This window comes from Homarus americanus, unplaced genomic scaffold (genome assembly GCF_018991925.1).
Source record: "Homarus americanus isolate GMGI-L3 unplaced genomic scaffold, GMGI_Hamer_2.0 scaffold40856, whole genome shotgun sequence".
Taxonomy (NCBI): Eukaryota; Metazoa; Arthropoda; class Malacostraca; order Decapoda; family Nephropidae; genus Homarus; species Homarus americanus.
In genome coordinates, this window is record NW_024734615.1 from 7,788,523 (window position 1) to 7,807,154 (window position 18,632).

Genomic DNA, 18,632 nt, shown 5'->3' on the forward strand with positions numbered 1-18,632 from the left:
AATTCTAAACCACAATGTCTCAATGGTAAAATGTCAGATTCTGCATAGTTCCCATGTTACATTACATTTAAAATGTTGTATTAATGAGAGCGAATTTGATGTGAAACTCCCTCTCTGTAACTGCCGTTATCTCATTCGGTCATACACGGTCCCAGTTCCACTGCACCTGTATCACGCTGTACTGCTGTACATAAGATATGTGAATAAATTATTACAAAAACCTAAGGGGGTTTCACATCAAATTCACTCTCATTAATACAACATCTTAAATATATTGTAACATGGAAACTAGGCAGAATCTGACATTTTACCATAGAGACATTATGGCTGAGAATAATTCAAGGATTTCATCCTCCAATTTAATGTACTCTTTGCTGAGTCACTCTGTATAAGATACTAATTATTCAGCCAACCTGAATTATAGAAATTATTATCTAGCTTTTAAAGCAAAATACAGAAATAAATTTTTGGTAACCAGAGGGGGTACATATCTAGGTTTATTATATGGAAACCATGTATTGTAGAGGTATGCTACCAGTGCGCCACCTACCAACCCACGCCGTTACAGTACGTTTATTGCTTTACTATATTTTTGTGTATATTATCGCTAACTGTGCACTGTTGCTACTGCTGTTATTGTGACTTTTAAGAGTTATTGAGTACTGTACGGACTGTTCATCACCCTGTACTATTGTGATATTGTGTAAAGTGAGTGAACTTTGTAATAATGTCGAGTAAGTAAACTGTTGTTTCGCCTTCCTTATCAGGTTTTTAACGTGGACTTGACGAGTTTTACTGTAGTGTACTGTAGCTTATTATTATAGCAAATTCTACATCTTTTCCCTCGTTTCACCATTTGGCAACCTTTTCACTCCACACGGGACACGAGAAAGCAAATTGCTGGGGAATCCCCACACTGCCCCTAGCTCTCCCTCCGCTCTTGTTGGCTAACTCCGGACCAAGTAAGAACTGTTTATTCCCTTTATGTTTTTGACCTTATATTTATTTTTTTATTTTGTTTACACATTCTCTATGAAAAATTGTGTGTGCATGTAACAGAAATTATGAGTTGAACAATAACAGTTCACAGCTCAGCCTCACCCGCTCTGATTGCTACTGAATGGAGACTCAGTCAGTCGGTGACTCCACTACACAATTACGCGTCATCTCCATGGATATTATTCCTCGTTATCCCTTGTTTAAGAAATTACTTCTCGTTTCTGTTCGCTCAACGATCAAATCACTTAGAGATCTGCTTTTCAGGAACGCATCCCGATTGCTAAACGACAGATACCTGTATCTTATACACCTTCTGAGGTAAGAAACTGAAATTTGTACACAACAATGACCAAGTGCTTTAGCATTTTTTCTCACATTTTGTTTATGAGGGGGGGGGGGTCCCTATTGAATGCAAAACTACAGGTTTATTCTATTCTTTCACTCTTCCAAGCTGTTTCCCAGTGTATAGTGCAGCATGGCTAGACATAAGACCAAACACAGACTCTCCCTTCATTTGTTGTGAATCATTCATTTGCTTAATACTGCAGCAGGTGTGTTCTGTTATGGTGTTCCCATTTAACAGGCCCCAGAGATACTTTAAATAGTAATGTTAGTCCATATTCTTGAGGAAATGTATATGAAGGTGATTTAAAATTTATAGGCAGAGGCTAATTGATGTTTTAAATATTGTAAATGTTTTAAATTATTTCAAGGGTCATTAATTAATACTAATTACTCGATTATTAAATTTTTTAACCCAGATCTTTAACAAGAATGTAAAGGAGTACCTTTGCATGAAATTTGAACAAAACCTTTGTTTTGCCTTTTATTCTGGAAAGTGAAAACTAGTGTGATTAAGTACCACCAACCAATCACCAGCAGCATGTATTGTACACTCACCTAAAAGAAGTCGTGTCAGTCCTCTCTCCTGCCCATGAACTCATGAATCCGAGACATCACACAGTGCGCATTCAATAGACCCAACAATATGCAATGTCTTGGATTCACAGGTTCAAGAGACTCATGGTTCATGGATGGGACAGAGGACTGACAGGACTATTTTTGGGGGGTGTACACCTTCCAAAACCAGTCAACATCATGCTCTTTGGTTACTGTATATACAGTACCTACGCTTCCATTACTGGGAAGTTCTCCTGGGACACAGTTTCTTGTTATTCACCTTTACTTCAATCACTATTATCTCTTCATCCTCATTAGTTCCAGAAGGAATAAATGTATAAAATACCCGTAGAGATAAATACTCTAGATCTTGATAATATCCAAATACCTGTACAGTACAGTGATATTCCCGTTAGCCGGAACAATTGGTGCAGAGCACTTCCAAGGATGAGAGATTTCTGGGTAACAAGACGACAATCTCAAACCCGGAAAAATTCCTTATTCCCGGAACCTTTTCCGGTTACTGGGAAAAGTTTCCGATTGTCTAAACTAGACCTCTTAAACAGACGCATACTAGCCCACTTCTCCAGACATTTCTGAGTGCTGGAGATGGTTTCCTCAGGTCTAAACTACTGATATCCATAAATACAGTTCTAATTAAGTTAGAAACTTAATACTGTACTGTATCTTTACTATAATAATCCCGAATAGTTAATCGAAAAGTTTGGTTTAATAAATATATTTAAAAATTAAAAATCTAAAGGATAAAGGCATGTGTGAAACTGCAAAGACTGTTATTTTCCACTCCCAGAGCTGTGGGGGATTAGTGGGTCTTGTGTAGCTTATCTGACTTGATGCAATGTCAGGTGGAGGTAAGATAGGGGATTAGCGGTCTCATATTACTGATCTGATGGAATGTCAGGTTACCCTTTCTTGGGTGGAGGATTAGTGGGTCTCATGACCTGAAGATGTCTTGAATAAACACAAAACCTTAAGTATTTTTAGAGAGATTGTGGTAAGTACAGATATAAGTATAAATGAGCAATGTTGTATCCCTTCAACATTATATTACATAACATTTTAAAATATGGAGAGAGAAAGCAGGAAGGTGTGGGTAAATAGGGAGATGGAGTGGAAATGAGTGTTGCCAATCGCTCCTCAAGAACTGATATTTAACTCGCTACCATGCTGTCACACACACGCAGATGTGTGTTAATTTCCTTGCTGGGGGTGTGTGAGTGGTGTTGGGGTGTGTGAGCAGTTGTTGGAAGGTGTGTTTGTGTGTGATGTAGGTAGGGGTGTATGTGTGATGTGTGGGTGGCGTTGGTATATTGACGGAAGTGAACCTTTTTGGGGGGTAGGGTTGCGAGGTCAGCCACCCCCCCCCCCATCCTCACACAAGCGTGGCTAATTGTGATAGGGAGATGAATTTGATATCAAAATGATATTTGATAAATTCTGTACCAAACATTTCCAATAAGATATCCTTAAACAAAATATTTCTAAATGATATAGTGATGGGAATTTCATTCTTTTATATATATATATATATATATATATATATATATATATATATATATATATATATATATATATATATATATATATATATATATATATATATATCATGTAAATCCACAATGAAAATCGATAAATTTTGAAATTTTATAATTGACAGAGAGAGGCTTAAATATACAGGGTGACCTAAAACATGAGGTCAGTCAGGGATTAGTGGATGTCATCATTATGACCTGACCTCATGTTTTTAGGTCACCCTGTATATTTAAGCCTCTATCTGTCCATGTAATCCAGTTGCCTCTGAAGATGTCTTGAATAAAGACGAAAGCTAAGGTGCTCCGTTGTTTCCTTTTCCCGTGTGATTTTATCAATATATATATATATATATATATATATATATATATATATATATATATATATATATATATATATATATATATATATATATATATATATATATATATATATATATATATATATATATATATATATATATATATATATATATATATATATATATATATATATATATATATATATATATATATATATATATATATATATATATATATATATATATATATATATATATATATACACACACACACAGTCAACCCTCGCTTTACGCGGTCCCACATTCCGCCTTTCCACGTTTACGCGGTACCCTGCCGAAACCGGAATGCTCACATTCCGCGGTGCGTGTACCCCTTTACGCGGAGAGCGGACGGCGAGCCGCGCCATTTTTGGATCCAAACCTCCCGCCATCTCTCCCGCCCTCTGCCATGTTGTGTAAGCGGCGCGAGTAGGTTGCGCAGTGTGTGTCTTTGTTGCGTTATCAGTGACGTCATATGACGTATCGGACTGTAATTGGGCCATGCATCCTTACCTCCGTCCGCTGCTAGCTGTGATTGGTTTAAAGTAATATGACGTGTCCACCCGCGGGAGGGAGGGAGGAAAGACGACGCTTGACCTAGCCACGGCAGTTTCATCCCTCCAGGCCACACCGTGTAAACGTGCATCCATTGTTCTGTAAAATGGCTTCCGCTGGACCACCGCCCCCAGAGAGAAACCTTTCCTTACCCGGACCCAGCTGCCCTAAGCCAAAGAAGACACGACGTTCCTTAAGCTACGAAATTAAGTATAAAATCATACAAGAGTTGGAGAAAGGAACAAGACAGGTTGATCTCGCGCGCCAGCATGGTGTTAACGAGTCTACGATCAGGACAATTAAGAAGGATGCAGCCAAGATAAAGGAGCACATGAACATCACAAAGTCTACAGGTGCTTCTATGATCAAGTATTTCCACAACCAGGTGCTTCTCAAGACGGAAAAATTACTTGTGAGCTACTTGGTGCGTCAGGCGCGACGGAACATGGCGGTGGACACGCGCTCAGTTAAGGAGTACGCACGTGAACTGTATGCTGCAGTGTCACGAAAGATGGGAATTACAGAGCCCAAACCCTTTAATGCTTCCTCTGGGTGGTTACAGAGGTTTAAGAAGGAACAAGATCACCAATATCAACATTGGTGGTGAAGAAGCTAGTGCTGACCGTGTTGCGGCTAGGGAATTTCCTCCGTTTTTACGTGAGATTATGGAGGAAGGACAGTACACCGACGACCAGGTGTTTAACATGGACGAATCTGGTCTTTTTTGGAAAAAGCTACCTTCCAAGACCTTCGTTGTGAAGAATGCCAGCAAGTGTCGGGGCCGGAAGTTGCAGAAGGAGCGCATCACCGTCCTGTTTACCACCAATGCCTCTGGTACCTGTAAGCTCAAGTTATCGGTGATCCACACAGCACGCAAGCCGCACGCCTACAAGAGCATGGACATGACCAAGCTAAATGTCCACTGGCTGACCGCACGTAAGGCGTGGATGTTCTCTACACTGTCCCTCTCCTGGTTTGATGACTGTTTCGTTCCCGATGTGAAGAAATTCTGTGAGCAACAGAATGTGCCATTCAAGATTTTGTTGCTGCTGGACAACGCACCAGGACACTCGCCCCTACTGTTAGATCGTCACCCCAACGTAAAAGTGGTCTTCCTTCCTCCCAACACTACGTCTATATTACAACCCATGGACCAAGAGTTAATCTGTAATGTAAATCTGCGTTCTCTACTAAAAAATTCAAGCTCCTGAACAACTACACCAACACCAGGGAAGAGTTGAGTAACCTGAGTGACACCAACACCGATAGCAAGAGCGAAGACGACGAGGATCAACAGTTGGCAGAGCATGAAGTACTTTTAAAACAATTCTGGAGAATATTCAACGTCAAGAAAGCTGTGGACTTCTTGGTGGAGGCATGGGATCAGCTGTCTGTAGCAACTGTTCGTCACGCATGGAGACATGTGTTGCAAGGCATTCCGGGCGTTAGGCAGAGTCAATCTGTGACTGGTGAGGTTCAGACTGTTGCAGTAGCAGTGGACCTTGCCAGAGAAGCTGCGCAGAGTGTTACAGCTGCAGGCTTCTCCGAGACCACCGACGACGACATCCTGGAGGTGATAAGGGATCCTGATGTGACTACCGACGAGATGGTAGATGATGATGACGTCAGTGAAGAGGCAGGTGGCGAGTCATCCCAAGAAGAACGCCGCTTATCCCATAGTAATGTTAGGGGTGCCATCGAGTGTATCGAGAAAGCCAAGCTCCTCCTTTCCGACGACCCTGACGCAAACAGGTATGAAATCTTCACTACCCAGCTGTTGCGGACTATGGAGCCCTACATCAAGGTTTATCACGACAACATAAACACCTGCCGTCAGCAAAGCATAACAGAGTTCTTCGCCCGCAACCCACCACAGCCAGCCCAAGCCAGTGATAGTGACAGAGGTAGAGACAGTGATGATGACTTTGAGGGATTTGTCAGGGAGGCCCTGGCAAGTGTGGATGACAGTGATGGTGACTCACCTGAGGGCCAGTAGCCTGCCCTCTGCCTCGGAACCAGCCTCCATTCCCGTACGCCGACCCATCTCTTCTACTAACGTAAGTGTTAACCCCAACCTTGTTTTTTTCTAACCTAACCCTCAGTTTATTGACTGTTCCCTTCTATATTATGTGTGGGTGAATACCATCATAAAGTTAAGATGTTATTTTTAGTAAAACGTACGTATTGTGTCAGGAAAAAGTGGAGTTTGAGGGTCGGCCCGGTCTCTATTTCAATTAATCCCATATGTTATGTTGTTCACTTTACGCGTTTCTCACTTTACGCGGGCCGCCGTGGGTTGAATTAACCGCGTAAAGTGAGGGTTCACTGTATAAAACTTAAGAAATGTTGATACCGGAGTCAGTAAAATCAATTCTAATTTCATTAGACACCATTTTTTTATCAAAATAATCCTGAATACTTTATCAAAAAGTTTGGTTAAATAAATATATTTGAAAAACATAAGCTTTATATGATACGGGCGTGAATAGAGCTGTTACTTTATCCTCTTCACCACTGATCAGCTCGTAAGTCGCTTGGGCGATCAGTCAACTCTTTGTTACACACTTCACTCAATTGGCTGTAATACATAACTAATCATGTCTTAACACTTGCGATGAAGGTTGGGTGGAAGATTATTGGGTCATGATACTAACCTGACCTGATGCAATGTCAGGTTACCCAGTTTTGGGTGGGGGATTAGTGGGTCTTATGACCTGAATGTCTTGAATGACATTATTTTTTACCTATGAGGTATATACATAATACTATACTGTGTTGTACAGTAGAACGTCGATATAACACGATACGTTCCAAGAGAGGTCGCTTTAAACCAAATTCCCACTAAATCGAAGTGTTGTTTCAATGGAATAATTTAGTTTGATACTTGAGAGAAACACAAAATACTAAAAAGACTGAGAGTCTTCCCAGCTGCACCTCAGCCCATCTCCTAGAATAAACAAAACATTGTTTTTTGTAGTACAGTGAACCCTGCGGTTTCACTTTACGCATTTCTACATTTACGCGGTACCCTGCCAGAACCGGAATTCCCACTTTACGCAGTGCATCTACTCATATAAGCGGGTGAAGTATAATTTTTTTATTTAGCTCATAAAATTCATACAAATTATCTGGCCAGAATATAATTTACATTGCTGGAATTCTTACAATTTGATGATCATTTTGAATATAAGCATCATAGATTTTGCATTAGACATACAAATTTTAGATCTAATGCAAGTATTTTGTTTACTCAGAGCAAATATGTTATCTTTTGTGCAAAATATATGAAGTGTATATTCAAAATATTCCTGGTCTTGCAAGGAATCCAGCAATGCCAATTATATTATCCTAACTTTAGTCTGAGGTATTATTTATTACTAAAAATGTAAATATACTGTTATAACCCAATCATTTCTCTGGTAGGGAGCAGGTGGGAAGAGGGGGGGAGGTGGGGTATTTTGATTGACAGATAGTATTTCGGTAAGTATATTTTGTTTATTTATTGAAGATATTTGTTTTAGCTCATAAAATTCATACAAATTATCGGGCCAGAATATAAATTACATTGCTGGAATTCTTACAATTTGATGATCATTTTGAATATAAACATCATAGATTTTGCATTAGACATACAAATTTTAGATCTACTTTAAGTATTTTGTTTACTCTGAGTATGTGATCTTTTGTGCAAAATATATGACTATATTCAAAATATTCCTGGTCTTACAAGGAATCCAGCAATGTCAATTATATTATCCTAACTTTAGTTTGAGGTATTATTTATGACTATACCTTAAAATCTAGTGGTTTTCCCCCAAACATTTTTCAGAGAGGGAAGAGCCAGCAAGTGTAGTGTGAGAAGAGGGGGAGGGAGTCGAGTCCATTATTTGAATGGACATTAACTTGGCAACTGTATTTCTCTTAAGTATTAATTGTGTGCATGTACCATCATAAAATTAAGATGTTATTTTTACTAGAACATAGGTATTGTGTCGGAAAAAGTGGAGTTTGGGGGTCAGCCGGTTTCTATTTCATTTAATCCCATATGTTATGTTGTTCACTTTACGCGTTTCTCGCTTTACACGGGCCTCCGTGGGTTCAATTGACCACGTAAAGTGAGGGTTCACTGTATTATGTTAAAACAAACACTGATAAATCAACACAGCTAAAATTGTTGGATGTGAAATGGTCTGTTTACTAGCGATCAGCTGATGGAAAGAAGGGGGGGGGGTGAGGTGATATGTTTGACAGTTGATGTCAAGGTCTAGTGCTTATTTATTTATCTGTCCTTAAGAGTGACTAAGTTTTTCTCTTAAAATATTTCACTGAACTGAAATGTTCTAATTAATTTTATTACAAAGGGCTAAAATCTTTATCTCTTGTGCAAAATATATGCCGTTTATATTCAAATTATTCGCTGCCTTCCAAGGATTCTAGCAATGCAAAATATATTCTCCTAACTTTAGACTGTGATATTATATAAGATAAAAGCTTTAAGTTTATAACCACCCAACCCTGGCTGGGAAGAGGGTGGGGGGGGGGTGACAGTAACACGTTTGACAGTTGGGGCCGAAGGTCTAGTGAAGTATTTATTTGTTTATTTATGTCCTTTAGCTTGAATTTTTGTTTTTTGTTTATAAAATGTCACAAAAGTGACCGGGGAGAATATAATTTACATTGCTGAAATTCTTATAAGATATTGATTAATTTGAACATAAACATGCTATAGTTTGCACAAGACAAATATTTTAGTAATCATTTAGTCCATTATTTTGAGTACATGTACAGTACAGCTTTGCCCTTAGCACAGTGTAGCATGTCCAGAGAAACATTAGGTGTGAATTTTAAAATATGATGCACCAGATTGACTCGCGCAAAATAGGAAAGATTTGCTTTAAATTAAAACATTGTCCTTAATTGTGGGTGTTGCTTTAAATCAATAATCTTAAATTGAATTGCTTTAAATTGACGTTCTACTGCATATGAAGGGTACATGTACTAACAAGCACAGAGTATTACAGTAACGTATCCGTACTAATTAATGAAAAACAAACATTATAGTATCATGAATGAGTCCGTACTTTAGACAAACAGTGAGGTGACCCTTTGGGGGAGGGGGGTGGCGCGGTCACTTTTACCCCCCACAGCAAAAGGAGGAGAGATTAACGCTTATACAATGTCACAGACTTGACTTACGAGAATATAATTTGCATTGCTGGAATTATTGTAAGATAGCGATTAATTTGAGTATAAACATCCCTTATTTTGCACCATACTACATAATAATTTTAGTAATTAACTTAGTACATTTGAGTACAGTTTGTGATAATTTACATTGTTGCAGTTTCAAAGCTTCGTGACATGTAGTGTATAATAAGTCTCCATATGCCTTGGTTTATTTATTGATCAGTTGTCCAAGTGCAAAAGTAGCCCTGTCGAGCTATCATGTATCAATTAATTTTAAAATATAAATTATAATGTAAAATGTTATAAGACAATGGTTTAGTAGTGCTGTTAATGTGTGTGCTGTATAAGTGTCTTGGCATGTCACCTCACCACCTGATACCTGAACAAACTCTTCATCAACTTCTTCAAATCCTACAACGTGCTTGGCAAGCTCAAAACACACACACACACACACACACACGGGAATTAAGACAACAAGCATCCAGTGAGGGTCTTGCTGTGTGACTGCATGGAGGCGAATTAAAAGATCAGCTGTTGAGGAGTTTATCGCTTGGAAACACTGGTGCATGTTACCACTCCATCTCTCTCATCACCCACACCTTTCTGCTTTCTCACTTCATATTTTAAAATGTCATGTAATGTAATGTTGAAAGGATACAACTTTGCTCATTTATACTTATACTTATCATAATCTCCATACTTTAACTTTCATCTTTATTCAAGAAATTTTCAGAAAATTCTCTCGATTTTCAACCTTGGAAAATTTGTTCCTAAAGCCGGAAATTTGGAGAAAATTCCCGCTTTGGGAATGATTTTCCGAGCAAATTTCAATTCCGGCTATAAGAGATTTCTGGGTTTCAGGGATTCCAGCTAACGGAGATATTACTGTACTGTACAGTACAACACTACCGTACTGCCTCAATTTAAGGATCACCTGGACACTGAAAGACATGTCTATATTGGCCAATATATAAAACTAACTTTATTTAGTGATTGCAATACTATACAGGTATTTGATACTGTACAATGAGAATATAAACATTAGATGGGACTGGCTTATCCAAATACAAAAACCGAGGGTTGTGTTCACTTACCTGTGAACCCACAAACAAAAGAAAAAATGCACTATGTCAAAACAACTGAAGATAACTTTGAAAATATGTATCCCGTAACTCTATTAAGATATTTACCTGGGCCACTAAGACTTTTGGATCCACAGCATCCCTTTGCTTGCAATGAGATAAACAGTTTGGATAAAATTATCCTAACTGAAGATGTTAGTATTATATATCATAAAAAAAACAACTTAGACTAATTGAGTATAATAATGTGTGACAATAGGATGTATATTGTATTGTACTTACTATGACATACCGGTGGTGATTGCCACAGACATTAAAACTTTAAGATTTGATAAGAGATTCTACATGTGTCATAGTGAGAGAATTTAGTTTAAGCTGAATGGAATAGCACCATACAGTATTGTATAAATAATAAGGGTAACACCGGCCAAGGCAAAATATTTTAAACAGGTCCAAACTATACATCAAATGTGAGAATATTTGTCAATTCCAAAGAATTTGTCAACTATGCTACTACTGTACTGCAATGCTTGTTTTTAGCAAACTACAGCAATAATGCTGATTACAAATGCTTTTGCCTAAAGGCTAAGTGGGTTCAATAAAAAACATACACTGTAATTAAACTGAAAAATATGGATAGCTAATTAAAGGACAGAATAAACACTTAATTTGTGTACTTAAAATGAAGCGACTGTATAAGTTCAATTATTGAATAGGTGTGCTTTCATATTTATTAGAAGGGGTGTACAAAAGTTCCCCAATGGAATCTGCTAAAAGAATATCATCTCAGCACAATATAAGATAAAATATTAATCTGATCATTTTCAAATGACTTTGTTATGAGCAGTTTTCCGAATTTACAATGACAGCCAAAAGTCATTACTACTTCACTCAAAATCTTAAAGTAGCAGTACACCAGCTCTTGACTTATCTAGTTATTAACATTAGCCAAATCTACTTATCTTAGGACTCGAACAATCCTCCCTAGTTGAGAAAAAATTTAAGACTTCATCCTATAATGTATGGTCACTCACCAAAGTCCTATCACCTCTCTTCCTGAACCACGAACCCCGAGATTCAGACTCGTGAACTCGAAGCAGTAGACACTGATGCATTATTCTGTCCATAAATGCTTCGGATTCACGAGTCTGAATCTCGGGGTTCATGGTTCAGGAGGATTGGCGACATGGCTTTTGTGGGTCGGTGGGTGTACATTCAATGCCATTAAAAAACACAACAACAGAAGTTAAGATATTAAATCCTAGTAAACCATCCATCTCTGAAGGGTCTAAGTTCCCGGAGATAGCTGTGGACAAGGAAACTATAAAAACTGAAATTAAGAATTTATGGGGAAAATAGGATGCATTCTGAGTGCAGGTTGTCCCCTTTTTAACCAAGTGGATTGAACAATAAATAAGCCTTAATTACCCCCAGCATAATGAGAGATTTTGAGCTTCCAGATTATGTGTACAATATTTCAGAGTGAGAGAGAAAGACTGACCCAAACAGTGACCAGATAGTTGGTAGTACAGTAGAACTGTACTTGGCTGACAGGCTAGAGTTGGCTTTTGCTGTTTTTAAATAGTTCTTATATGTCTTCCTTTTCACTTATATTTTCCCGTGTTTGTGCTCTAATGTCATTACCACAACTTGTGTAGGAAGAAATTGCAAAGGCTCTGTAAAGGGACAAATGTATTGAAATGTTTTGGGCAATAGCAGGGAGGAGACCCTCACCTCAACACACAAACTTAACTTTAACCAAACATGAAGTGGGAAGGGACATGACCACCTAAAGCCTGACATTTACTGCTTGTAATTTTTTATTTATTTTTAATCTAATATTTTGGACTGATATTCTCCAAGGGACAAGGTGAGAATAGATGCTAACAACATTTTAGAAGTAATTAGAAAATAAAAAGTGATTATTGATATTAATGCCCCATGAGTCTTTATTCCAAAGGATAATCATTTACATAATACAGTAATGTAATATAGCCTCTTGTATCTAAAATTATCTTATCCAAATTATTTGCTCTAATGAAACAGCCAGTGGATCCTTTCACAAAAGTTAAATGTGACTGGAATCTACATCCTGAAATTGCACTGAACTTTCCCAGAACTGTGGATTTTCACCAATTTTAAACTTTGGCCATACTGATGGAAATGGAAATAGGGACCAAATAGACCATGAGCCAGCTCTTAGACTACTAATACTACTACTACTAGCCCCCTTCCCCCCAGGATTTTATGGGCTGGTGATCCCCATACACCTTGGCCTCTTAGCTCTTGAATTCAGGTTGTCTGCCAAAAATCATCCTCTGGGTGCGGTGACAGTACACGTTTGAAGTTAAGTACTATCTAAATCTGACCAGTTCTAGATGGGTTCATGACAGTCAATTCTATTCTATTGTTACATTCATATTAATTATATTCATATTAACATATAATTACATACATATTAATATTATATTATTAATCTATGGTAGTCCACTAGTCTATATCTTTCCAAGTTACTTAGACTTTGGTGACATAAATTCAAAATAATGAGAGGTTATGTACTGAGCTTGAATATGTTCTTTGCTAAAAAAAAAAAAAAAATGCTTATTTTTATATAATGTTGAATATATTGTATATATAATTATATATATTTTGATATGCACCTGATGGAAAGAGAAACATACACAACAGAAAAGTCTCCTCAAAACAAAAACAACTACATCTTTGATGGAAATGCTTTGTTCCAAGCACAAGAGACCGTATCTACCACATATGGAGAACTATCAGAGTCTATTTGAACAGCTTCCAAAAGAATCACGTTTGGATTTTATAGCCGATTCCTACCATCCTCTCTCAATCAAAAGTATTGAAAGAGATCAAAGAGGTTCATCGACAGCATATTTGCTCAAAGGTCCCATGACAAAGATCCCAAGTGACTGGAAAAGTTTCTTGTCAAATGACAAAAACAAGCAAAGCCTTACCTGTTTCCTTCTGAATGAATGGAAAAAGGACAAATATGCACAGAAGCTACTGGGCAGAAAGATCTACTTTGTGCAGACAAGTACAGTACACCTGTCTTATGAGTGCTGATGGGCAGAAGACCTTTACAGGAGATGTTGAGGAACTAAGCTCCATGCAAGAGGAAGCATGCACAAAGATTGTGTTCCATTGCCTGCACATTGCAGCTCACAGCTCATGTCACGAATTGTAAGAGGATGCACTAGGTCATAACAACAGTAAGGAGGCATATCACATGTCTCAAAGGAACAAAGAAACTGCATTCATAGAGACCGAATGTGAAAAGGACCTGTGTAAGAAGGTCGTCCCGATATCTAGACGCTCTTCAAGAATGAGGTGCTACCCCGTCTGGAGTACTGTCACCCCATCTGATCCCTGAGACTGTCAGTGGATTGAAAATGTCCAAAGGAGGGCCACCAGACTGGTGCCTGCACTACGGCACCTCAATTACCCAGGGAGATTAGAACGCCTGCAATTGCCTAGTACGTACAGTCAGTCCCCGACTTACGACGGGGTTAGGGACAGACAACCAGGTCGTAAGTCGAAAATGCGAAAATAATACATAGAAAATCTAAAATGGGCGTCTCGTTTTCTTTTCAGCACCACGAGAACTCTCACTTTTACACTTGCCAGCCATTTTAAAGGAAATTATAAAAAAAATTTTTGTCAGTACACAGCGCGATCACTAACGTTGGGACTTGAAAAAACGTAATTTGAAAAAAAAAATTGTACGACTGCGGCGGTCGTATGTCCGGGTGGTCGTAAGTCGAGGAGTACCTGTATATACAGGTACTACTTACAGGCAAGGGGTAACAGCTCAAGGTTGAAGAAGCCTCAAGTCCAGTAAACTGTGTGGGCAAACTTTTTCAGAGTGAGAATTGTGAACTCTTGAAACAATCTGCCAGACAGTGCTGTGACAGCACCAGACTTGACCAACACTGGCACAGGTTCAGATACATCCTGAAGCCAGTAAATGCCCAGTACTTGCCAATAGTGCGTAACAGAGACGTGACCTACCACCCAAGCAGCTAACAAGTCCATCAGTGGTGAAAAGGATAAAAGTAAAAAAGTATAAGCAACTATAAATGTGCAATCTCCAGACAGTGATGTGTTCATTCTTCTGCTTAAGTTTGCACAGAACATCAGACTGAATGTTCTGTTTGACACTGGAGTTGGCAACCAAAGAAGACTCATAGACATACAAAGCGTGATTCAGGATGAGGGGAGAGAGATCTGCCAAGTTCTTCTTGCAGTACATGCATTCAGTGGTTGTGATACCATGAGTGCATTTGTCAGAAGGGAAAGATTACAACGATGAAGATCTTCAGGCAACACCTCGAGTTTCTTGGCACATTCGCACAATTTGGGAACTCTGAAGAAATTTCTGCCATTGTGTTGCTAAACTTGAGCACTACGTGCCTTCTCTATGGAGGATTATAAAAAAAAATCATCAATAAACTGAAGCACAAGAAATTCCTGCAATGTTTCATAAGCAAACATGGAGCATTGCTGACAAGTTGTGATGGAGTAGACAAGAGCCTCCTTGCAGGGATCCTCTGAAAATGCACATCAAAATGGCTAACTATCAAGCTCTTGTATGGAATCAGCCAGACAAATCAACCCAAGCCATTCCTGCACCAGAAGCTCAAGGCTGGGATCTTGCAGAAGGAAAATTGGAGTTCAAGTGGACAGAAGGTACCACCATGCTACAAGAGCTGGTGGATGTGTTGATGGAGGCCCCAGAGAAGACAGAGGAAGATGAAGAAGACCCAGAATTTTTTATTTCATGGACTGCATCTTCGAGCATGATGACTAGATTTTGTGTTTTTTTTCCCCTGCAGTCTCAACCGAGTAAAATCATACCTGGTCTTTTGATACTGAGTAAATTGCCACAGATTTTTTGTTAAACCTGAAGATTAATATAACTCGTAAAAATTGTCAAATGTGAAACAGATTTGAGTTAAATTCTTAGTAAAACAGGTCAAGATTATTTTTTGGAATACGTAATTGACTATGATAACTAAATTATGTAAATCTACTTCTACTCTCTCAACTTCGAGTAAGGCCATACCTTTACTGACAATATGAGGTACTTTTTTTGCCACTGCATTTTCTGTTATGCTAAAAGATGCATAATAACTGTGAAATGTAAAATACATTTCTCTTTTATTCTAGCAAAATCGGTCAAGACAGCTTTTTATTGCCTCTGTCAATGCTCTCTCAGGCTGTCAGGTTGCAAAGATTTGAATGTCATGTTGCTCATACATAGCATGGGCCTAATTCTTATTCCAGAGGAATATGTCTGACAGGTAAGCAGATACTGAAAAGACATGGCTCAGACAATCCAAATACAACAGGGTTTCCAAAAAAATCCCCAGGATTTCGATACCCCATTACAAATGGGGTGTGAAGGCAGTTGGGTGAAGTGATAGCCATGTTGCCTCCTAGAGCAGCAAAGGCTTGGGATACAATGTGTTGTATCCACTGTCCCTAATGGGCTGTCAGGCTTGTGGGATGCACTATCATATCTTAAATATAGAGTGAGACTCTGAGGAATAACAACATATCAGTACAGTACTGCATGTTTAAAATCCAGAAATGCAACCCAAATTTTCCCATAAAATATGTTCCATCTGCACAAATTTACTATAAAAGAGGTTCTCCAAGTAATTAGACCCCACAATAATCAAGGATTAACTGTGTTTCAAAATTTTAGTTAGTTACATTGTTAAGAAAAATTGCATTAATTTTATTGCAAAATCAAACTAAAACAATAATGCTTGTCATGTTATGGAACAAAGACGTGCCATAAACATATACTTACTGCAGACTGCCCATCCTGTGAACGAGCTTTTCTTAGACGACTCTTGCAAGCATCAAGATCCAAACTAAAATAAAAAATATAAAATAAAAGGATTGAAGTATGGAATCTCATTTTATGACCTGGAAAAAATTTCATACACCAAAAACTCCCTCTGTAAAGATCCATCCCTTACCAGGGGGCTTAACAGGTTTAACATCGGGATAAGCTGTCCAGGCAGACAAAACCCATATCTCTTTTGCATTAAGCCATATTTTTCACCCAGATGAATCAGGGTCAAAGATATGATTCCATATGATTTAGAGATTAACTCTGGGCCAGTCAGACTTCTGATCAGGGGTCAAACCATCCCGGTAAATGCATAGGATTCTGACCACACTAGGCAATGGAGTTCATATACCAGTCCTCTTAGAGCATGTTATTTCTTAATCTCACCAAGGAGGAAAGAGGAAAATAAGAGCACTCAATTCTTCCCCTCTGATCCTTCATTTATTATCAAGGAGCCATAACCAATTGAAATTCTAAACTACTGCATCTAAGAATGGAATAGAAGAGATCATTTGTCAAAGAATGCCTATTGCACACATTACATTTAGGAAGTCAAATATTCACGGTTATTTACTGCAACTCTTCAATAATATACATAGGAAATGAAGACATTACATGAGGACCAAATTCTCCTCTTTCTAAATTTGATTAGAAATACACCACTATTCCTCTTAAGAGGAGCGTCCGGCTGAAAATACAGTCAACCCTCACTTTACGCGGTCCCACATTCCGCGTTTCCACGTTTACGCGATACCCTGCAGGATGCATTTCCCGCGGTCAGCGGAGGCTGGATCAAACCTCTCCGCCCTCCGCCATGTTGTGTAAGCGGGCCAGTCATTCCGAGTTCTTCACCGCCACCCACCACAGCCCCAAGTCAGTGATAGTGATAATTATAGTGAGGATATGGACTTATATGGACTTTGGGGATTTGACAAAGAGGCCCTGCAAGCCTCTGTGGTGGATAGTGATACAATTGATACAAGTTACAGGTGAGGGCCAATAATCTGCCCTCTGCTTGGAACCAACCCCCATCCCGTGTGCCCACTTTTCTACTAATGTAAGTGTTAAAAACCTAATATTATTGATATTTCTCTTAATTATTAATTGCGTGTGCATACCATCATAAAGTTAAGATAAAATTTTTACTACAACATAGTTGTGTCGTCAAAAAGTGGAGTTTGGGGGTCGGCCCGGTCTCTATTTCAATTACCGTATATCTCGGCCTACAAGACGGAATTTGAACAAAAAAAAAAAAACAGCCCAAAGTTAGGGGTCGTCTTAAACACCAGAGATAAAATTCTTACCTCTTAAATATTGCGGTTTAGCGTGTCCAAGAGTGGTGATGGAAGCCACTCACAAGATTACTAGTGACACAAACTGAAACTTTACGTTTGAGAGCTGGATAAAGTAGAATTACCGGTATCTTAAAATAATAAAAATATATTAAACCAGTCTAACATACCATAAAGAACAATATACATCATCACCCCCCCATTTGCCAGTGACAAGAAAAGGAAAGTGACCTTGACTGTGACCGCCTGTGGCTACCTTGGTCCTTGTGTTGGTGGTCAGTAATGCATATCTGTATATTTGCAGTCATAATACTTATCTCCTATAAATAATTGATTTGAGTTTATTTTTTGAGAATATTCAGTAAATGACTGTGTTAATTCTTGAAACTACGAGCAGTGGTAAATTTAGGATGAATGAACAGAAGTCACGTCATGAATTCTGGATTAGGAGTTTTAATGGTCCATGTAATAGTCACCATAAATTTCTGGTCAACTTCACCTACAGGTATAATGGTAGCCTCCTTTTCCTTGAAACAAGTATATAAATTAAAAATACTTGCAGTGTGTTTAATGTATTACAGTATATTATAAATAAATAAATAAACAAATAAATCGGCAAATCTATTTCAAGTAAGTGAAATATTTTACTCACACCAACATTGGTTTAGTTAAATAACTGGCGGCTTAAGTGGTGCACTAGTGTTACACCCAGCTGCAGAATTTGATGCTGTCACTTGAGTGAATTAGCATTATTTTAATAACCAACCATAAATCAATGGAAAAAGATCAAGGAAAACATCATGACAGCATGTATGTTGTGTTGTCAAAGGAAGAAACAATTG

At 38.3% G+C, this 18,632-nt stretch overlaps 1 protein-coding gene across 5 annotated transcripts in view; it reads right to left on the reverse strand.

The window, feature by feature from the left end:
• LOC121870412 (endophilin-B1-like) overlaps positions 1 to 16,517 on the reverse strand; it is a gene marked incomplete at its 5' end in the record, with an annotated part of 148,037 nt that extends 131,520 nt beyond the window's left edge. For 4 of the 5 annotated variants that reach the window (XM_042372252.1, XM_042372251.1, XM_042372250.1 and 1 more), the window contains 2 exon segments: positions 10,723 to 10,761; positions 16,454 to 16,517. In XM_042372252.1, coding sequence (XP_042228186.1) covers positions 10,723 to 10,761; positions 16,454 to 16,517 — 103 coding nt within the window. 5 annotated transcript variants of the gene reach the window in all.
• Positions 16,518 to 18,632: the final 2,115 nt, after the last annotated feature.